Raw genomic sequence first — 24,195 nt, 5'->3', positions numbered from 1 at the left:
TATTTGTTTTATTTACCAATGAGATATAACGCTTTACCTTACCACAAATGTCCTTCAGGACAAACTGTAAAAACCAAAATAAAATTAAAAAAAAATTCGTATTTAGTCGTATAAAATCTGAAAAAAAAAAAAAGCCTTAAAAGATCTGTGGAGCTGGCAAGAGAAAAGGCTAAAAGGCGAAAGAACGAAGTGAAGAGTACGGAAGAGATTCAAAGCTGAAATTGAAAAATTCTAGTACACGTGCTGCTCGGCATGGAACTGGAAAAATGGTTCTCGAGTTATTCAGCGGCACGCTTCCCCTATCGATAAGGGACGGGACACGTGTAGTATGAACCTGAACTCGACATGACGGCTCAGAACGGCGAAAGGATAGAAAGGGTATATAGTACATAGGTAGAGGTGTATGCACGAGCCACGGGAATTCTGGTCGATGGCCGTGGCGGAGAACGCACAACAGTTTACAACTGCATATACGAGCTAGGGAAGTGTGTTACTACCGAAGCGCGCGTAACCGAGAGACCTCGACCAATTTAAATGCGCGATCGCCTTCTATGGATCATCATCGACTCGCTAGAATACCAACAGATTAGCGCTCGATGCTCTGCCAAACGGATGCTACTTTAGAATTGCCGCGTGAGTCAGAAATCGATCTTCCTTCGTACGATATTTGTTTTCACGAAACTTTCACGAAACGGGGTTCCACGCGAGACGGAGCAGCGCTTCTCCATCGTCGAACGATGCGACGCACGGACGGCCGAATCATCGTCGACCTACATACGAAGCTTCAAAAATATATTTGAGAAATTATATTAAGGAAGAATTACTTTTTCACCCGGACAAACATTATTCCTTAACGCTAGCTTTCTACCGATAGTTAACACGAAGCTATTTCTACCAAAACCAGTGAAAATGACTTTATCGTCTTTAAACAATACGTAATTCTTATATTTATTGATTTATTACTTTCTTACAGAAGCAATTCCACGTTACGTAGTGCATTTTTGGTATTATTAATCCATGTGGGAACATGATCCTTAAAGGAGGATCAACGCATTTATAAAATTGTAGAACCAGTCGTTTTGAGTGGCGCGGTATTTCCAGCAGTAGCATCTAGCGATCTAGCGATCGATCCGGGATTTTCCCGATATCTGATATCGTCGTATCGAATGATACGCGGTAAAAATTTTCAAAACGCGTGGCAAGTTGTACGAAACGAGGAAACTGGTTAATCGGGGTTCGATAAACAGATTGGTATAAGTAGCCTCGATACAAAATTATCGTGAGTTTGAATGGATAAAAGACAAAATAAAATTCATTATATTATTATTTTGGTCATCGTTGCAAAAGTCATTGCATCATTGCGGAAAAAAATATAACACGAGGTAGGAATTTTAAAATAAAATTGTAAAACCAGCGAATTTGACCGGTGTGGTAGTTCTAACGTTAACAAGTTAAAATTAAAACTCTTCCAGTAAGAAAATAATTTCGCTGATTTTCTTCTTATTTATCGAAAACATTGAATTTTCGTTTATTAGGACATAATTTTTCCTTCTTTTTTTTTTTCTTTGCGTTAAGAAACAATCGTTTTTGGAACGAAGCAATTACGCAAAGGATATTTATTTAATATTTTTGTAAAACTAAGAAGTACATTTTCGACATTTGAAATTTCTTCCAAGACACGTAATGCGTTTCTTTGTGTTTGAACTTCTAACGCGACTTTATTTCGCGGAATCTTCAAAGTTAGCGACTGAAATGTCATGCAAATTACCCTCCAGGCGGGTGTGTGCGTTGTTCGAGCAAAGTGGCGCTATTTAAATTTCGATCGAAATCGTGGCCGTATCGAATCGCGCAATTGTGACTGGAATTCAGTAGTACGTATCCTAGATTCGTAAGCTCATTTTCTCGCGAGCAGCAGCTTTCCAAGTTACATCAAATCGCGACATCTCATAGGTTTTTGTTTAAATTTAATTTTTCCAAATTTCTTTCAAACGTATCGTATTTTATTAAGCGTTGTCCCGTCGAAGATGATAATTTTGAAAATAATAAATTATTTATTTGCAAAATACTTTGCGTTTCCTGAATTTTGCAACGATTATCGCACGCAGATATGAAAATTGACGCATTTCGGTAGCACATTCTTCGAACATTCTTCGTATTTTCAGAGGTGTCCTTTCGACGAACCGTAGGGGTGTCTTGGAATGATTTCGAAGATCGACGATCGCTGCTCGACCGTCGGCTCGATCGTCGAGAAGAACAGGTGTTTACCTTGTGAAAGTGTGAGTATCGCGGTGACAAGCGTTATTCGACGGAAGAGAACGTAGGCAGGCCGAGGCGCGTGTAGGTAGAAGACGGATAACAGGCAGTGGCGTAACGAATAGACGAGTAATAGAACCCGTTTGCCATTGATTTAAATGATCTCGTTGCTTCTTCCTAACAATTTGCCCGGAAAACCGCGATCTGTCACTCGTCGATGAAATTTCCTGTCGCTTTGTACACCGAAGTTTTGCCGAAGAAATGGAAAATGTGTTATCCGCAGCGCGATTAAGATGAAATACGCGCCAAGTGTTATTCGTTCTAGTCTCGAATTTCGCGTTTTCTTTTCTCGTTCGGACGACATCTCGACTCGGTGATCGTTCGAGTTTGAAACGCCGATCGAGCAACCAGTTTGGAATCCTTTTGTTGGGATCGGAAGCCAAGAAACTGCATGAAGTTGTCGCACCTAATTCAGACCGGGTATCAAATTCCGGCGTGTCCGTTTTCAGCGATAGAACTGACGTCATTATTCTCCGAATGCTATGAAATCATATTTTATGGCTGTTAAAGGATACGGCCGTCCGTTGTCGCAGGTTACTTTTTAACCCTTTCCAATTCCACCTTTCTTTCAACGACGACCGTAAGAACACGACAGCACGGATAAAGATATATTGAAATTCGAAGTGGAACGAATTGAGCGTACTTTCGTAAATGGAACACGCGGCAGGATGCGTTGGAAGTATTTTAACGTTTAAACGACGAATATACGCGTGTTCGCTTTTGTCGCATAACGCAACAAGTATACGATATTTAGGACGCTTCACGATCAAAATCATTTACCGCTGGGATCTCGTTTGCGTTGCGATCTTTTGTATAAATCCGAGCGGAAGAACGTTGCTGAAAGATATCGTTTGATCGACCGTTTCACAATGTCGGGATAATTGTGTCGTTACATCGCAGACCAGAGGTCGGTGAGATTCCTTCGTCGCGGTGAAATTAAAACGGAAAAAGTATTTCTATCGTATCGACGATGCGGAAGAAACGTGTCTCGATCGTGCTCGACTTGAGATTGAAAACGTATCTCGACGGGATCGGAGATAAAATCAAAGAGACGTCTTTGTTGCGTTGAAATCAAAATCGATTACCTACTTTTGGTTATCGGGATCTACTGCAATATACGAAATAAACGGAATACCTCCGTATACGGAGCGTAGTATAGTACGTACGAACGGGAAAAGCGCGAATTACCAAATGATATTTGCGAGAGAGAACTGGACAGAAACGATCTGGAAGCGATTTCGACGCGCGTCGCGATGACACAAAAGCTGTAATACAAAGTATTTGACACGCGTGTCTCGTCAGCCTTTTCGGGATTACCTAAAAATGTAATCCGAGCGTCGTTTCTATGTACGTACGATCGCGTAAAATCGTTGCAACGAACGATAAAGAAAGGAAATAAAAAGTAAAACGCAAAGTAAAACGAAGAGGAAGAAAGAGAGAGAGATGTGTTCGAGATGGAAGCGACTCCGTGTGTCAATCGCATTTCCAGCGACAAGATAATGTTTCTCGCGAATATAAAAATCTCAGAGAGTAACGTATTTCGATCGCGGTCGACGACTTTTTTTTTCTTTCTTTCTTTTTTTTTTTTTTTTTTTTTGCAACGTTGCAAAATCGCATGCCGGTCAATATCGAACCGACGCGGCGAGTAGAATAGCACGGCGAACAATAAAATATTACGTCGGTGCATTAAAAATGTAGATACGGATCGATGTTGACACCGGTTGAAGTTCGTTTCGTTGCACTATTAGACGTGGCGCGATCGATCCGGCAACCCGCTAAAAACCAATACGCAACGAATCGATCGTCAGGCAACTTTCTTCAGATAATTGCTTTTATCGATAATTTAATTTCATTGCAATTTTATATGCGTGCTCGATAGGAATTTAATTAGGTCTTTGACGTTAATGCGGTGGATTCAAAGGGAATATATCTTTTCCCAGCTATAGAGGATACACGGACGCGAGGTCGAAAAGGGACGATAGCTGCGTATAACGAGCTAGATACGCGGACCACGTACAAGCTAAGATTAATTCGTTAGATTGCTGACTTTTTAACGTTCGAGCTGCTGTGCGTGGATTAGCTATTGTGTAAGCGTATAATAATGGGAAAGACTACACGAAGGAATAAACGAAACGATATCTTTATTCCAGTTCTCTTCCTAACGCATCTTTAGATATGGAATATTTTTAATATTAAGTCTTACGCGTATTCTTTGATCTGACGTTTGCAAACATATTCAAACTTTTGATACTTTTAGTATTTCCTTTTTACATTTCGTCGAAGAAGTAAAACTATTAAAGTCAAGGACGATTTGCGACGAAGAAAAGTATGGAGAACGCGTTTCTCGTTTTTGAATCGCCACCATCCCCGTTTCACGTTTCATTTTTCTATATACTTCGACTCGATATCGTATATTTCATATTTCTACGCGTGACACTTTAATTGAAACGAATACAAGCAATTAATCGTATTATTACCTCTTAAGATAAAACAGATCAACGGCAGATAACGAATTAACGTGGCCAATAGTGAACGATCTAACCACCGATAACATCAAAATGAGAAAGCATCTCAACCCTTTCCTACGCATTCCAAACGTATCGATATCTCTACCGTGTCTTATACACGTAGATCGCCTTTTCCGATCTATCGACATTTCCGACGTTCCTATCGATTTGCGTTTCAACGTTTGGCATTCGTTTTTTCTCCACCACGAAATCGTCAACTTATTCAAAATTGTTGAAGCGATCGCCACTTCTAAGAAAACTCTACATCTGGTCTTCGGTTTTCTCAAGCGCCGAGGCCATCGATAGCGCATAGACAAAAGAATGCGTCGATGACAGACCATAAGTGGTACATGTGCGACGTTGGCTTCAGGGTTCTTTAAGCGGATCTGGACCAGCTTACATTGTATTCCACACTTTGTACTTTAACATTCACAATATATATATATATACTTACAATACCTTACAATTTACCCACGCGTTTCTTTGATTCCACATACATCAAATAACCTTAACAAAAATTCCTAATTCTTACTCTTTTTCCCATCTCTTTTATATACCTCTCCGTCTATACCGTTCGTATCCACCGCTCTAAACAATTTTCGTTTCGCGCGATAAAGTCGATTTATTATTATCATTACCACTATCGTTATCATCTCGGTGGTGCGGACGCCACCCGGGCAGAGAGATCTTGGCAATTTTCGTATTCATCGGAACAGCGAGAAGGAGAAGACATTTGCCGGGGGATGGTTGGAGCTCGGAGAGCATTGTGTGGTAATAGGCACCATCGTGGCGACATTCGAATAGCCGCAATCGCGTCGAACCGAGGCAGAAAGGGAAACACGGGAATTAGAAGCGAGTAAAATGAACGGAAAAAGGGAAACCGGCGCGGAGAGGCACGCGGCGAGGAAAGTATGCGATACGGGATCGCCGTTTCGTCGATTACGCTCTATACAGCACCGTAATTGCGTATGCAATTACGGCGTCTGAAAGCGAGCATCATCCAGCTCGCGCGACTCCTGCGTTCGCCGTTTTCTTCTGTAACTGTGAATCCGTAATCCGGTAATTTTACGGCAATACGTCGCTCTTCCTTTCGTTTATTTGCTTTCCGCTTATTTTTCCTCTTTCTGCTTCGCGTAGCTGTTGCCGTATATACACATATATTTTTACAAGAGAGCAAATGAAAGTAACTAGGAGTTCTCGTACGTGAAATGCTCTTGATAGTTTGGAAAATTATTTAATGGTGATTGGTTACGAACGTTGGAAGAGAAAATTTTGCCCGTTCGTCAGGTTAAAAATTTCCACGTACGTTTCTTCGCGATTCGTTATGGAAAATTTAAATTCTATAAATTCTTGCAAATGAAAAAAAATTAAATTATTATAGCCGGTAGATGAAATATTTCGAAAAAGGAACACGGTACACCGTCATCCCCGAAGATATTAATCAACCCGTTTAAACTATCGCCGAATTGCGTCAATCCACCCCCACCCCCGTACTCCAGATATCAAATCCCCCACCCACGTTACTCGCTACCGAAAATCTATCGTCTCCACAAAATCCCCAACAAGCAACACCCACGACCGCATCGATGACCCACTTTCCCGAGCAGCTCGTCCGCGTCCGACCGAAACCTCGAAATCTTCTCTACCGCCGTAAAGTTACCCTCTAAACGAAAATCTGTCGCTGTAAACTGTGAACGTTGCACGCGACCGTAACTTACCCCGACGTTCCAACCTGGACGCGTAACGTGTAAGTAACGTATTAATATACACGCGTAGCTGTCTGGCGATGAGACGGCAGGAACGAACGGGAAAGGAAGAAACAGGTGAGAAGCTCGAGGAGATGGGATCGGTCGAGTGCATTAAACGTGGCACGTAACGCGGCGGTCGACTCGGTCGTTCGGACGGTCGCGAAGGCAGGCAAGGCGGGCCACGGGTGCGCGCAACGCCGCGCATGTCCGTGTTGCCATGATCGCCCTGGCCCACTGACCTATATTACACGCGGGTACAGGTCCCGCATATACGAGTCGACCCACGAGCGACCGATGCTCGGCCGTGGCGACTCCAACAGGCCACGCTCGCGTCGCTAGTTCCATCGCTAGCTCCAGCTAACCACCATTGTCTCTGTTATCTCGATACGCGTCGTAGAGTAAATTTCGAGAAGCTAGCGTCGAATAAACTCGACGTTCGTCGATCTCCGTCGAAATTTGCATATTCGTCGCTACTCGCGTTGTCACGATGCAACGACGCAGTTGCAACGGATCTATCGTAACCGCGAAGAGCAGCTGATTTTAGAGGCCGTGGCTGGAACGTGGCGTCGGTACGCGACGAATCGTCGGTTAGCGGCGCGTTGCGCCGTAGCCGAACGAACGCGATACGACGAATCAGTGCGGCAGTCAGTCAGTGAGTCGGTACTGTCAGTAGACGCGCGTTCGCTGGCCAAGCGGGAATAAGCAGGCGGTTCGCAACGATTCTCGCGTATATAGTACCTACGTAGATAGATATAGATATAGAGAGAGAGAGAGAGCTTGTGTGTGTGTGTGTCAGAGTATCCGTGCGAAGTTCGCTCGTTCAACTCTAAAACACGCGGCGAAGGAACCGAAGGCCGACGGTCGCGAGGAGCGCGCGCACACGTCGAGAAAGAGGAAACACGCGATGTATGCGCGATCGTCAGTGGCGGCAGTGGCGACGACGGCGACGGTGGCGAGCGATTGTTGCGCAAAGAGAGGCAAGCTCGAGTGAGTGCGCGCGCGGATAGTCGCTTCTGCGACTGGCGCTGGAAGAAAGGAGAGAATAGAAGAGAAGAGGAGCTACCTCAGGGAACAGCCAGGCAACGCGCATCAGCTTCGAAGAGGGGAGTCGAGGAACGTTGCTGCGTGACAACTGGGTGACGGCTGCGTGGATACACGCCGCTAGTGATGCAAGGTGTTCTTCCTAACGATAAGTGGTGACGTCGGCAGAAGCAGCGAGCGCCGGCTTCTTCTTGCCGCGGGTGTGCTCCTTTACGGTCACCTTCTTTTTCTCCCTTTTGCCTTCTTTCTCCTTTTTCTTCTTTTCTCCGACTTCCGTTTCCCTCCTTCGTCTCTGCCTCCTTCGTCGATCGTAGCTCGATCCACCCGCGTAATCTTCCGCTCTCTCTCCTCGCCATCGCGTCTACTCAAAGTATCCGGTCTCCGCGGTGATCGGAGAACGCAAACGAGTTCGTTGGTGCGTGAAGTTCGCGTGTACGATGAAACGATTGCAAGTTGCGATGGATGTTTAGGAGTGGAACGGCGTGGAATGGAAACGAGGTCTCTGGGTGTCGACGTGTCTTGGAGTCTCTCGTGGCACCGCGAGGATGCTTCTTGGAGAAAAGTAAGATAGAAAATCCAGTCGCAATTCTTTTACCATACGACCAATTACGTAAAACGTTGATCGATCGACCGAGCAACGATTCGTTCCACGAGACGGTGTACCTTGGTCCACGTGACGAATATCAAGGATTTTTTTTAAGCGTCGTGCTTCTCTCTTTTTCTGTTTTATGATTCGAAAACTTAATCGAGACGAGTAAAGCGACGAATAGACGAACGTGGTACGACCAGCGTATGCTATTTACTTAAACGCGGCTACCTCTGGCAACGAGAACGGCAGGCATTCTGGCGCGCAAAAATTATTGATTACCCAGCAGCCGATTCGACGTAGATGGCTGACGTAGAATTAGGACGTTGGAAGGAACCACACGGAGCGCGTTGCGGCCGCGAAAATTTGTCGTTGCCTCGAGACGACGTAGTCGTCGACGTTGACGCGTCTCGCTCGCGCACAACGGAAACAATCGTTTTTCTCGAGCTGATATCAAGGTCGAGTGCCTTCGATCCGTCGACGTTCTCCTCGGCCCTTGCCTCTTCTGCACGCTCCTCGTGGAAACGTTACGATTTTCCCCGTTCTTTCTTTTTTCTTTCTCTTCTTTCACGGGTCTCGCGTTACAAGATGCGACGCGCAACGAACGCTGTAACCTTCGTTTCGGATCGTTTCGAAACTCGCGAAAAGAAATTTTCCTGCCAAGGAATAAATATTTTTATAAAATCAACGTTTATGCGTTACACGTTTCTCGACTAAAGCGTATTTCTCGCTATCGATTAGTTACGCTTCGCGAATTCGCAAACGTTTACAAATTAACTTTACGCTATTTAACGACTGAACGATTACGCAAACGTTACAAAACGCAGGGTACAAATAGATTGTATTTAACCTTAATTATGTATTTATTTGATATTGGTTGGCGAGTAACGTAATTTATAAAGCGAAAGAAATCGGATCGAGTTAGACCAAGTTGAGCAGTCGGATCCAGCAAGCGTTTCTAAAGGCCGAATAAAACGAGATTAAAAGAATCGAATGAAATTCGTTTCGCGATATCTTTAATCGAAAATTGATTGTAATTTAACATCGAGGTCACAGCCAATTTTATAAATACATACCCTTTTCGAAGTTATCGCGCTCTTATCTCTAGATACATAAAAATTTCTGTTATACTTGCTTCGCGATTTTCGGCAAATACATCTTCCACTTTGCCATATCCGAACAGCCATGTCCTTTGTACGTATTTCATTCTAACAGCTAACGAAAGCGATTAGAGCGGACAATCGGACGAAATTATCGGTTGGTTGGTCCCGTCGGTATTCCCTCGAGAGATTAACAACGATTTGCCTCGTCGATCGTGATCGGAGAACGTGGAAAATCGTGGTAATTTCACCCGCGACCGCAGGCGACGGCGTTTTATTAATATTCGCGATATTCCTTCGTTTCTTCGTAAACGATACCGAACTTTTTTGTACGAGAGGAAGGCAAAGCGAACACGCGTCGATCGACTTTCTGTCGAACACGCGATGCTTTTGTGTGCTCGAACTTGCTCTCGCAGTTGGACTTCTTTTTGTGTGTAACGCGAGGCAAATGCAAATTGAAAACTGAAGCAGAGTCTTTGTGAGACGAAAGAAACGAGAAACGATTAAATCTTCTGATAACGTAAAAAAAGGAGAACATATTCGAACCGAAACATGTTGCACGATGATCGAGCCCTCGAGCACGGATTAATTTACATTTAGAAGGGTCTGTCACAATCTTCTAACCCGATAGCATTATTTTGTATCAGCCGCGCTACTGATTTTACCAAAGAAACGTTCTTCTCCGATGCTATGCTTGTTCGTATCGAAATTTCACCGAAATTTCACGGACTAAATTTATTGAGAAAGTAATTTCGTCTGACGCTTCTTTCCTAATACGATGACAACGAATTAAAATAATCGATAAGAAAATATCGATATCGGGTATTCCGTCGTACGAGCGAAGTTATTGCGTCGTTAAATATCAATCAACGATAGGTAGATAGAAGTGAAAAACAGTTGACGAGAATACTGTCGAGCCAGCTGGCAAACGTTGATCCTCGGCCTCATCGATCATTGTGTTATTCGGAAAATAGTTGTATCGAACGTACGAGTCGCGTTAACATCGGATCGATTAGTTATACGCGTAGATTACAGCTACGTTTTTCATTTTCTTTCTTTTTCCTCTTGCTTATCGTTCGCCTTTTTAGTCGATAGTTACGTCCGTTTCAGTTTTACACGATCGAAACGATTCGGTGAACGCGAGGCCGTTAAGCGAACTGTCGTCGAGGCCTCTCGGCGCGCTTTTGCTTTCTTGCTCGTGCTGGCTGTCACTTGTTAAACAAATCACGAAGTAGAACATCTCGCGTTCCCCCGCTGCGCCGCTATTAGGAAAAATTTCACCTACGATTCTACTTTTTGCATTCCTCGATACGTTACGAATCAACGTCTAGAAGAAACTTTATCGCGCTAGTTTTTTAAGAGTTAATACAAAAGCAAAGGAACGACGTAGTTTTGAAAAGATTTTATTACCTTTATATCGCTTTTATATTGGTATTTTATCGTTCTTTCTTCTTTACGAGATTAGTTTCTCAAATTCTTACTTTTACGATGAATCTTAAATATTTTATCTCTGGTCATATATCGAATATTTCAAGTGGTTTTGCTCCTTCGTTTCTTTCCGATTAAATTCATTTGATCGATCACCTCTCGTACCTTCGCGTGTCGCCTAAACATTAAAAGATAGTTTTTCAACGAAGAGAGAAGGAGAGAGAGAGAGAGAGAGAGAAACTGGCGATTAGAAACGAGAACAAGAGAAATTACCCATAAGTCTAAGAGAAGAGATTTTCGTTCTCGTTCGACCAAACTTACGATCGAGTGACAGGATAAATAGAACGACGATCGATGGAATCGGTTGGCCGGGCACGTTGAATTTCCTTCGAGGGCTCGTCCCTCCTATAATTAACCTTTACTCGCGGCGTTTATCAATTAAGCCTGCCTGAATCTCGAACGTTTTTACCCGAGGGCTATCTGCACGCGGAATCGCGCAATTTCAACGAATACCCGTAATCACAATTTTTCCGCAGTGTTTACGACGTGGCTTTTATTCGGGGATATTTGAGCGCCGCCCGAGGAACGTTACCAGATAACTAGTCGGCGATCTCTCGATAGACAGCCTGTTGCCGCGTGTTCCGCTAGGGGAACGAACCGATAAAATAAAGCGGTGAAACGTGAAAATGCTCGATGGAAGAGCGGAACGATGTTCGACGGTGTCCTTAAATTTAAATAAAGCCCTTAGAGAAAAAGCAACAGGCGGATATACTTTAACGAGGAAAGAAACAGGTGTGATAAAAAGAGCTGGGCCGTGTTACGTGGACGAGCATAATTTTTCGTCGTTTATCGCGCTAACTTTCTACGCTTGCTCTGCCAAACGACGCGTACGTTCCATCGGTCGTACGTAACGTCGTAAGCCTTACAGCAACGATTTGCTAGCCTCGTTGCACGCGTAGCGACAGTCGGTCTGCTAATAAAACAAACGTGATAACGACGCGCCTCGTGAAAACACCTTATTGTCTCGTTAAACACAAACGGTGTAAGCGCGAACGGCGTTTCGTGAAAAACGTGATGCACTTGCGGAACTTTTAAATCCAGGTTAAACATGCGTCCACGGCGAACATGATGCGTCGGAGGCGTCTTATAAATCTCTGGATATTACGCGCGTTAGGTTACATCGTGCCTCTTACATTTTGTTACATTTTCGTCTTGGCAAGCTTCGAGCAATTTTCTAAAATTAACCGCATTATGGTAATACGATAAGTAATACCTTTCTGTCGTCGAGTATATATATTTTTCCGGCGATATATAATTACTATAAAACATAGGAAATTTTTATCTTCGTAATGGAAAATTATTTATTTCTTTCGATTTGAGAACAAATTCGCTTTAAAATACGAAACAATTCGCTTTATACGATTAACAAATACGTAAGTTTCTGATCAAACACGATAGATCGTTCCTTTCGCGGCAATATTTAGTTATTCGTAAAATAAATTTCAATTTTCCTCTATTGGAATTTTAGTTAAAAAATAAGTAATTAATTTGCACCGTCTTCGATGACTATTTATATTCCTTTGAAAAGCAGAAATAAATATACCTAACTGGAATTAAACGAGAATACTAAAAACGCTTCCACGGTGTCAAGAAAAATTAGACAGCTAACAGCAAAGCAAGTAATAACATTTCGTAATATTTTATGATAGCGAATGGATTGGCCAATCGGAATATCAATAATTACCACTTGTATCGTATCTGTTTCGAAATATCTGTGCGCAATTCGTATAATTGCGATTTTCATTCACGAATAACTATCTAGCTCTATTTTAAAAACCATTAGCGATCCGATACCTCCGTTTTCTCCTCCAATTCGTCGATTATCCGTCTCTTAATCTTCTCGCTAAATATCGAACATCGATCGACTGATCACGAACTTCTTTTTATCCGATTTATTTGTCCTATCAACTGTAACAAACACTAATGTTTAAAAATTATCGAGGAAACTCGTTCGAGTAACGTCAATATTCTCAGTTGCGATTATCATAATTTCGTAACTCGTCGTAGGATTATTCGAATCGTTTTCTCGTTCTTGATATTTCCTTTTATCGGACCTACGCTACGTGCGATATTTTTTCGAACGCGTAATGACATACAACGAGTTTGATTATTCCGTGGAAATTTGAGGCAAGCGCGGATTAAAAGAGTCGGCTTAAAGGGGTGCAAGGAGGCTGTAGCTCCGGGCCTCGCCTTCTCGCCGACAATTTATATCGTTTCAAACCGCCCCCATTTTTCTACAAAGGGGATGACACGATTCGATAGTGCCGGTCGTCGATGATTTTAATTCGGTCACGAGTTTCAACGTTAGATCTTAAGAAGCTCGACAGAGATTTGTCAACGATAGGAAAAATACGATCTGCTTGGAAACGATTCGCACAACGCAGTATAGTTAATATACAAAGTACAAAGTTTCTCTTGTACTGTTACACAAAATCATCGTCGTGTATTATATCTTGCTGTTCGATCGATTCGTTTTATTTCGCGTACGGAACGCTGCGTCACCTCGACGCGGAACCAGAAGAGTCGAAGACAAAAGGAAGGAAGCATCGAGGAGGAATGAGTCGTATCGTAAGAACTGCTTTCAATTGCGCGCGCTGGACCGTGACGTTAAGGTCACGATTCACCGGGACCAGGCAGCCAGCAGCCTGGTTTTATCACGCGGGATGGTCCCACTTCCGAAAACAATGCGCGCCAATGCCAACTGGATTTCGTCCGGTTCTCTCGACTCGCTGTGTCGTATTATCGTAACGACATCAGGTTGGCAACTTAGTTGCGAACGTTGGCTAGCGTGGCGGAGGTGATTAGATGACGTGGAGTGGCAAATATGTCAAAATGCCTGACGAGGGATCAACGCACGTGTCTAATTTGCTCCTTTGTAACGCGCCCGTGTCCAACCGGCTATATTTGCGAGAGAAATTACCCGAGAATTTCTCGGACCGCGCACCGTGTCAAATTGTCGCTGGCTCCGCCGTTTCCCAGAGACCGACGTCGACTACTCCGCTCCACGAGATCGAGGTTGGTCAGGTTTCACCACGTTTTCGATAATCCGTGAGTTTTTCGATCTTGCTTTTTAATCCAATTCGTCGATCGTTCGCTTGGTCGCTCGTCCGCCAAAATATTGAACATCGGTCAACGATCGCGAACTGTTTCTCATTTTTAATTTACCTCTCTCTTGGTACCTGCTGTTACGTCATATAAAGCGATCAAATTTTGGATTAATCGCAAGCCGTTTAATTTTATAACTCTCCGCTTTATTTCGTACTTTGTGCTTCGCCTAGGGACACGGATAATGTTTGTAGGATACAAATAGAATCGGAAATATCTCTGGATACTTTCACGAAACTAAATTACGCGAATTTTCGTTTCTTACTAAATGCAACGTAGGTTTTAGATCGACTAGTTCTCGTTCTACTTTGAAGGTTCTGCGTTATATATAATATGTATAAAAAAAGTACGTTCGGAAGAGAATTCACGTAAATTGTTGGCAACTCGATCGATCGTCGCATTGCTACTGAATTCTTGAGCGGAACTTAATCTACAATGAGAATTTATTTTTAATCGAGTATTGATTCAAGTATTCGTGATTAAAACGCAGTAGCCTGATTTCATCAAGGAAATTAATTAAACTTACTTTTAATTAACCCACTCGGTTTTAATCAATAACTTTGAACGAAGTTTTAATTAATTGAATTTTATCAGCTTTCAATTCTGTATCGAGTTACGTAATACGTAATAAGCGTACTTCATTTTTACGCGTATCAGATACAAAGTAGAACCAACTATCACTCATACGCTAAGCGATGGAAAATTTACTTTCCTGATAAATATTTCCCAATTTTTGTAAAACTATGCGCCCTAACGAGTCTATTAAATATCGATTAGCTTCGAATCGAATTGAAACGACGTCGCGAAAGATTTAAGCTTCTCGATAAAATGTTCCATTAGGTCGATCGAAGCCAAGTATCGGTCGAATTTCCTTCGATTTTTATTATCGGATTGATCTTTTCTTTCTTTCGTTCGTTCCCTCTCTGCTTTTCTTCGTGTTTAACTTCGAACGAAGGAAATCCACGAAACCTTTCAGACAGTCGTAACGCGTAATTCTACGCGTTAAAACGATACGACAAAATTTTTCTCGCGCTTTATAGCCCTCCAGGGTTTTTCGTATGATAAATAGAGGTACCGTTATCTCGTCCCTGAAAAGGATGGTTCCTCGTTTCTCTAAATTGAATGGTACATATATCATTGCATTTTTAGATAGCCACCGTTGGATCTGATAGCGTTCGCTCGAAATATTTCTTTTCTCTACCCTGCATACTCTGTGGTGAAAAAAATGTAAGGAATATTCAGGAAACTCTATCATTCTGGGGAAAGATTTAAATTAATTATTTCGAGCATCTGTTATTTTTATATCATCCTTTTCAATATTTCGGCGCTGTTTGGCTAACCCGTTGAACAAAAGCAAATTTCGTTTCGAAAGGAACGAGAAGATTTTTGATGGAAATATTTCGTTTCGATTAAAAGTATTCTTTACGCGCGAATCGATTCAAGCGTTACTTTGAACAAATTTCTTCGTAATTTGTAACATGTAGCGCGTTAAAGCATAAAACGAAAATGTTATTTACATAACGACATGTAATTTATAAGACCGGTATATTTAAACATTTTCTTCCATCGAGTTACGCGTTATTTTTCTCTTATCGTTCCATCTCTTTTAGATACCTTTTCTGCGCGATCGTAAGATACGGAAATTATTAAACGTTCGTTTAAAGAAATCATGTTGTTGCGACAACGCGCCGCCGGCCCGTGATATTCATCGTTCGTTTTTTAATACAAAATTACAAAGTGACATTTAAAGTTATATTAAAATGCCTGCAGGTGAAAGTACGACATCGGAAATATCTCGATTCGTGTATCCAGTCAGAATTAATTGCTTAATTCTGATTGCGAAGAAGCCGTACCTACCGTAATCGTTGCATATTCAGTCATCCCGCGTAAAAAAATGAATTTTTACCAGCGCCGCAAACTCGCAACGCTAACGAAACGCATCATCGTCGACGATATCTTTCGATAAAAGTTGCAACGTCGAAACACGAAATCGATAATTTCTACGTAATTACCGCTGGAAAATTTTAAAGTTAAAACGATACGAACGAAAAACTATATAATTTGGGTATCTGTTTATTAACACGCGCTATCGCTATATTTGAATACTATAATAATAATAATACTAATAATAAATTATTACGTCGCGTTTGAAGCTCGTAATAAAAATTACGGAAAATAGAATTGGAAACGTAGAAACGTTGAAACGCGAAGATAATTTACTATCCGATACAAAAATTCTGGAAAGACGCGAAAAGTAAGAAGAAAACATCGTTCCGCGATTCGAGACTGTCGTTGAACCGTGAGAATCCTCTGGCGATCCGACCCCGTGACTTTTATCGATATCGTGCATCGTGAGGCGCGGAGGAAAATCTTGCGTAGGTAGATCCGCGTACGCAACTAAGCGTGTAACGCGTACCTATCTGCGTTCTATCAGCCATACGTTTGCTCGTTTTGCAGCTGCCTTCCTCGGTTATTGCCTACTTACCGTTGGCTGACTAATATCATCGGATCGTTTCGTTTCATCAAATGAAAAACAAATTATCGCCGCCCGTTAGAACCACGTTTTATAATTACTCATCGCGCTGATCGCCTATCAGCACGACTACGGTTACAATAATTACCGATTGTATGCAACTACCTTATTTTCCATCCGTTTAGAATTCTCCTCCTTTCCTTTTTCTTTCGGTTTATCGATTTTTCAAAAAGAAACCGACGTTGAACGTTAGACACAGGCAACTTGTATCCGATTCCACATAGGATTAAAATTATTTTCCACCAAGCGAGCGGTCTAAAGATGATTATATATTTGTTCGTTAACTCTGGAATGGCGTGGCGCCGGTCAAACCGACGACAACCGCGATACATTTTCTTCCACACGATTTCTATCTTTTTTTTCCTTTTTCTTCTTTTTTTTTTCTTTTTTTTTTTAAGGAGCGATGCACTTTTTTTCACTTCCTCTACGCGAATTATACGCTCATCGAATATCTCACGTTCAGATCGAATAGCTTTTAAAAACAAATTCGGAAGAGAAGAAGGGAAGAAAAAAGGATTCCAGGAATATACCGGTGAATTATTTATCAAGCGTCCCGAGTGAAATATTGAAATAAGTGCACGCGACGATGAATTCGCGTTTTATGGACGGGTGCATCTGTTCGTTCGGGTTGCTCGTGTATCCTTGACCATAATTGTCCTGCGTCCCTTCGTACGCATCGCGAATTCCACCGGACATTACAATGCCACACGCGATAGGAGATGTCTCACGTGTCGATAAACGAACGCGTAAAGTGCACGCACTGTACTCCGAACGTTGCTTGTTTTGCATCCTCCGCGATGAAAAAAAAAAAAAAAAAAAGAAAAAAGAAAAAGCGTACAACAAAAGAGTTGGTCGAATGCGTCGACGTACGGTAATTACGGGTAGGAATATAGCGTGGCGAGCGAAACGTTGCGAAAATTGCCAGCTATTCGGCAATTACGCGGTCGCGCGGCACGGAGCTTGAAAAATTTCTCACGTACTTAATTACGTTTCTCGGAGTGCTCTAAGAATTGCTCGTTTTTGTAGATCTCCGGTGGCGCGCTTTGCCTGTCTGCTAACGTTTCAAGCTACGTTAGATTTCGCTATGTTAGGGAAATGGGCCATGGGTTGGAGGATAATCGAGGAATAACGGGCGCAATTAAGAGCCAGTTATGCCGCTTGTTTCACTTTGTAGAAGATTCGATGAATTTTCAGTAGTTATCTCGGCAAACGAAATTCGAGAGATTTGCAAGAGATTTGCCGAGAGGATTCTCTTTGATTTCATTCATCAGGGTATTTTGCTGTTACGCGATAAAAGATAGATGAATATAGTTGCGATGACCATTGCCGAGGTAAATTTGAATCGTGCGAAGTCGAGACACCGTTAACGAACAAACCTTCACGCGGGATCTCACTGATATAAATTGATAAATGGATGTAACGATAAATAACAATATATATAACAAATATGAAAGTATTCATTTCTTAATTAACTGCAAATAAACGTGATATATTTACATAGGCTGTTTCGTAAGTTGGATATTTCATTCGAATATTTATTTTGTATTATTTGTTACAGGCCTAGCCCGTGTGAACTACAGGACCCACTGTGGGTCAAAATGAGTGCGATTACTGGCAGCATCACCAAGAAAAGAAAGAAATCAGATGCCAAGCCTCAGTCGCAGATGTAAGTGCAACTTTGTCTTCGTTCAAACGCGGTTTCCTATCGAGTTTATCTAGTTTGATGCGAGAAATCGTTACGTGATTTAATGCATCTTGCGTAAATCGTTCGGTCGAGAACATAAGAAAGAAAAAAAAAAAGAAGAAAAAATGAGTACGAGACGAACATGTTTCGCTACCGATATCATTTTACCATCAGGCCGTCTAATGAGTCACAGCGACATATTTATACTAGCTCGTATACCGGGTAGATAGTAGCGCAGTCAAATTACTCAGACCGCGGCGAGTATATTGGGCTCCAGTAACCAAACTGCAAACAGGTACCTCTTTTCAAGTTACCAAGTTATCTCGTTCTCGCATGCTTGTTGCGTTAACCTAAAAAAATCCTTTTTATTACGGCACATCACAATCGTTACGTACATATATCCGAAAGTAAGATTAAAATTATCGTGCTGGGAATTTCTTAGATTATTTTCTTAAAGCGTCTCTTCTCAAACGCATTTTCTACCACTTTTAGGACTTTTTATTTACAATTAGAGTTAACCGACAATTTTTTAATCGACCTAGTAGAATTTTTAAAATCGTTGGCGTTTAAATCGAAGAAACAGGATGCCCTAAAATCGTCGCTATATTCTCACGCAAATAATTATACCGTTTCTGCTAGAACAAGTTGCGTAGCTTCTCTATAAGAAAATACGACGCGCCTAAAGAAACGAGTCTTACAATAGAACGAACTTCTTGTGTCAGACTATTTTCAGCCAGCTCTGATCCGACAACACCAATCGAGTGTCAACAGTGGTAGATGAAGGAAGATGTTCGCCTTATTGGACACACGATATTTCACCACGTAACCTGTATTTCATTGATCGATTAGAAGAGCGTATTTGACACGATGTTGTTCCGTCTTTTAGCATCGTGTTCCGTGTGTCCTAGCTGAAAGCTTTACGAGCTACCTTTTTGTACCATTTTACGTCACCGTGTCGCGGAATCTAAAGCTTCCTACAAATTACTTAGGCGTGTTACGCGCAAACCCAAAGATATATATCGCTGGCTAACAGAAGCTATAGCAGAAGCTACCCATATGCACGTTTAACGTCCAATATTTTCTTCATCTTAGTTGTTTTAGCGTAGATCGCGCGAATCTGTAGATCGACTAGTCGAAGCATACGAAACCTATAATATATTACGATAGCTTATTGTACGATGGCGATATTGAACAGCGATTCGATGCTATCTATGCGATGTGAAATGTATTTTTTTTTTTTTTTTTTTTTTTAAATAGTTTATTTAGCCAATATTTGATTTTTTGTACATTTTTGAGATTCACAATAAACAATGAATTGAGTATAGTGTGTTTAGGCAAAAGTACCGATACGCGTCGGTACGACGTAGCCATGGTCTAATATGTGTCGTGGATTTTCGGTTTTTGCGTTTATTTTTTTGTTTTTTTGGGTTTAAATCGCATTGGTGCGTGATTTTTGTGTATTCTTGTGTGTGTTGTATTTTGTCCTGAAACTTGGCCGCAAAAACAGGACTCCTCGGTGTATTACTTTTATGCGTTGTGGGATTTTGGGGGGGGGGATGAGAGGGAAGGGGAGGGGGGTGGATGTGAAATGTATATACATACGTAAGGTGACTGGACGTTGGACACGCATCATCGTCCCCAAGTATCCGAATACTTTGGCCGATTTGTAGTTCGCTAGCTTTTCACGGAATAAGCAGGTTATAAATTTCGATTTCCTCGTAGGAAACGCGCGATATATATTTAGCTATTTATTATATAAAGCGCTATGTATATTCGATATTCGAATACGGCTGGTTGCGTGAACGTTATAGTGCAAGTATTTCTATTAGTTTGGAAGAATCTTTCTCGCTTAATTTATGATACAGAGATTAAAGGATCCGAGGATGAAGAGTTTGTTAAGTAACGAAATAGTTGCGCAAGAGTTGACTATTAGAAATTCAGCGTTTTCGTTCTATATTGCCTTTCGTAGATCAAACTAATCGGGTTACAGTGTACTGTTATATATGTATGTTATTATATAGCTACGATGACTATAAATAATAACATTGCCGCGGTTTGCTTTGTGATTAAACTGCTATTTTGCCGAAAACAAGCAGCTACTATCGGATACAATTTTCAAGCACGGTGTAATCGCGGTTTTACGCCGAGATAAGATGAAAAATTTGGCATTGCTCGAAGCGAGTTGATCCTTTTGGTTTTTCTATCGCTCATACGCTGTTCCTAATTGGATCTCGACTACGGTAATCGAGAGGAAACACGCGGAATTCAATGGAAAAACTACATCGATGAAGAGCAGGTAGAAAATGTTGGATCTTACTGTTAGTTGGAATATTCCACTCGTATTTACTGGATATAAAATAAATTCATGACCATCTAATCTGGTCGTTAGAAAACGTTTTAAGTAGAGAGGAATTGAATATTCTAGGGATTCTATAAACGAAAAATAATTTCAGTTAAATCGTCTTTTGTACGAGAAACGCGTGTACCAATAATATCTTAGTTTTGTTCGCGACTCTAAAAAAAATGTATACGCGATGCAGAATATCATGATACATTACGGTTATTGTTTTGCTTTATAGATTAATAAATACTGCCAAGTAACCAGAATTTGAAAGATTCTAACGTGTTGTAAATGTTAATTCTGAAAAAAATAAGCAAAAGTCATGCACGTACCTACACATCGTACCGATCTACTTACATATTTCCCTGGAGCAGCAAAAGCAGCGTAGCTATGCTTCTTGCTAGCTATTAAATTCGTCTAATTGGTCGTAAACGAGTGCGTACGCTTCCGCGTTTTATTCCAGCCCTTTGCATATTCATCAGTCGCGTTATATACGTAAAAGCGGCCGTAATTATCGGGCTAAACGCGATAAGTAAAGCGAATGTTTTGCATGCAACATGGGTCCATTTTAATTTGATACCTATCTAGTTCGTCGGGAAGTTAAATCATGCGTATCCGCTGCTCGTGTCAGTGTCGAACAGTGGTAGTTTTCGAATTCGTTGTAGTATGATTCCACGAGCGAACGAAAGTCATCAAAATGCACGAAAAATCCTTGTCATAACATAGCGATTAACCATATTGTAGACAAATTTACGATTAATAGACTGTGCATATTTATTCATTTATGGAAAGTTCTTAATTTACGTTACGCATACAATATGATATCCAAAGATATATAAAATATTCAATGGCACTCGTTCTAAAATACAATATAGCGTTGGAACTCTGCTTGAGTTTCTATTTCTTTTCTTTCGTCTATAAAAATATGAATTCGCATAAACATTCGCTAAAAGCCTCGCTATTAAAGTCACATTATAATTACCGCTTATTAAAAGGAAAAAAACAAGTGTAGCTATATACCGATGTTTTACTGGAAAAGTAAACTTTTTTAGGAAATTGATTTCAAATAGAAAGTTTAAAGTAGATGATTAATTGTTCGGTTATTTAGCAACGAAGACATTCTTTTTCTTTTACAAATTTACCAATAGTCTGGACTTTGAGGTCCCACGATAAAATATTATTTACGTTATATTTTATTGTTCCGTAAGATATAAAATATAATCCAATCTTAATTAAATAAACGAACATAAATAATTATTTTTGCGCAGATGGCGAGAGGGAGAAACGATATTACGTTGCATGATATTTTAATTAGTGTAACTTAATCGGTTATAAAAACTATAGCCAGTCGAGAAAAAGAGAACGATTGATAAAAGCGTAATTATAAAATACCCTGTTTATAAATTGTTAATTTTTTCCTCTTCACGGTTAGCACAAAATTGCATACTAACTTATTAAAACACGAACAAAAATATCGTTGCCGAGAGAGAGGAACAAATTTCAATTAATCCAGCAGACAAAAAAAAAAAAAAAAAAAAAAAAAAGAAAAAAAACAAAAAACAAAAAAACCGATATAAAACGTTTTTAAATTTCTCATTATCGAAAACAGACTTTTTTTTGTTTTCGACGTTTTTTGTCCTGTACCTTTGTAAATGTTTGAATATCCTTTATGCCAATTTCATTAAAAGAAAGAAGAACGCAGGCGCAATAGTATCCTTTTAGAAATTATCACGTTTCTAAAATAAGCGTGGAATTCTTTCGAAAATTCCGTAGAAAAGTGTAGAAATTTGCTTAGACCTTTAGTATTCGGGATTTCGCTATTCATCGATAACGTTATCGATAGTTGCAGTTCTACGAGGCTTTGCCAAGCGCCAGGACGGTGTATACCGGGCAACACGACCGATGAGGCAACTCGATCGCATGGAAATGCAGCCTTAACAAAGTGAGAGTCACTGTTCGGCGACGTGACGTCAGACAAGGTCAACCGAACGTTTCAACGGGACTGAGCAGTTGATTCAGCATCTAACAATTTTCTTTCTATGAAATTCGTCGAGCGAATGCCGTTCGCGTTGATTCGTCCTAGACAAGCTTATCCCGGAAACTTGCACGACCTTCGATGGCCCAATTTTCTTTTTCATAGTTTTCCAAGGTTTTTCTGCGAGCTCGCGTGGTCGCTCCTTCTGGCAACGCTATATTCGTACTTTCGAAGGTTTCTTCGTCGATTGCTTGGTGTTTCATCACGGAGGGTTAATTGGTGGATTCGTGGGTTTGGTGATGGAGTCTGTGGTTAATGGCGGAGTTCCTATTGTTCGAGTTGATGAAGGGTTGTGGCGAATTTCGGGATAGTAGGCCAGTTAATTTTCTAGACGTTGATCCATTCAGATTGAGAAAAAAAGATCGTGTAAATTATTCGGTTTTTGTATTCGATCCTTTATACCTTGAAGCTTTTCTTTGGGTTAAGCTCGAGCGAGTAGACCTCCTCATCCAGTTTTCTTAAATCGTTGCAGCTCGAATAACGCGATCCTTTATGTTATTATTTCACGATTTTCATTAGCAAACGTATCAAATTAAATAAATACTTTGTACACGATACGCACACTCTTGGGTCGCTGGGAAAGTTCGTTTCGATTTTTGAGGAATTTCGTCGACGTAAAAAATAGTATCGAGAAGCTTCTGAAATATTAAGGTTGTGTGAAAGACGGAGAAAGGTTGTGGAACAAAATGCCACCTATATAACTCGATAAATGTATATCGAATCGAAATGTAAATCGGAAAGAACTTTCCCAGCGACCCGACATATATGTATTGGGCTGGAAACTAAGTTTTTTTTTTTTTTAGTTTATTTTAGTTTTTTTTACAATTTATCCTGAAGGACATTTGGTAAAGTGTTACATCTCATTGGTAAAAAAAATAAAATAAAATAAAAATAAATATAGCATGTGGGTGGCTACCCCCAGCGGGGTGCCATCTTCGAGTTTGCCAAGTTATATCTTTTATGAGGTCTATCGGGTATTTCCTTTTTAGTCTTCCTGCGATGTTTGTTGTGTCGTTCGTTGGAAACTAAGTGATCGCGAATTTTGTCAATACCATCTAATGACAAAATCCGCAATCACTTACTTGCCAACCCAATACTTACGTCATAGAGCTTGTTCGTATTCAGCTTGTTCGTCTGTAATCCTCGTGTCTTTATTCGCGAGAAAGCTCGTTACTTGGACATTGTACGAAACTGTATCGTAATGTGGAATATTTGCAATCCACTGAATATGTGTACATCTACGTAAGCACACATACCTCTCTCTTTATGTGCAAAAAGTAAAGTCATCCCGTAGCGTTATATTTTATTTTCCACGCGACAAATATTAGTGCTAACGTCGTGGCCATCATCATTTTTCAATTTTTTCATTAGCAAAGCCATCATTACGTTTAAAAGATTCATTTGGAATTACGCGATCATTAAGTTGGCAATAAAATCGTAGCAACGTGGTTTCACAGACGATCTAGACGAGATCGCAGGTCGAGTAATAGCTGAAGATAATGTGACAAATAGAGCAGGTTTAATCGGAAGAATAAATCACCATTGAAATGACAATATCCACTTGTGGGAAATGGCAATTAAGCGCACGGGAAGTCTCCCGTGTGTAACATAGTAATCAATGCCAGAGGCAATTTATTTGAATACCAAAGTATGTATAACTTATTCCTATTTATCCTTTTATTTTCTACAGTTTTTCCTATTCTCTTTTTTGTCC

General features: G+C 40.8%; 1 protein-coding gene across 9 annotated transcripts in view; it reads left to right on the top strand.

Annotated features, from left to right (window-relative positions):
• The window catches only part of LOC132916087 (nuclear receptor coactivator 2-like), a 129,709-nt gene that overhangs the window by 67,716 nt on the left and 37,798 nt on the right, over positions 1-24,195 (top strand). For 8 of the 9 annotated variants that reach the window (XM_060975861.1, XM_060975864.1, XM_060975863.1 and 5 more), the window contains exon 3: positions 17,980-18,087. In XM_060975861.1, coding sequence (XP_060831844.1) covers positions 17,980-18,087 — 108 coding nt within the window. Of the gene's footprint in view, positions 1-7,225; positions 8,172-17,979; positions 18,088-24,195 lie in introns of those variants that run through there. The other variant, XM_060975859.1, reaches the window with a different exon arrangement.

The sequence above is a fragment of the Bombus pascuorum genome, chromosome 1 (assembly GCF_905332965.1).
Source record: "Bombus pascuorum chromosome 1, iyBomPasc1.1, whole genome shotgun sequence".
NCBI classification, from domain to species: domain Eukaryota; kingdom Metazoa; phylum Arthropoda; class Insecta; order Hymenoptera; family Apidae; genus Bombus; species Bombus pascuorum.
The sequence above is the reverse complement of the archived record's forward strand: the minus strand, read 5'-3'. Positions and strand labels throughout refer to the sequence as shown.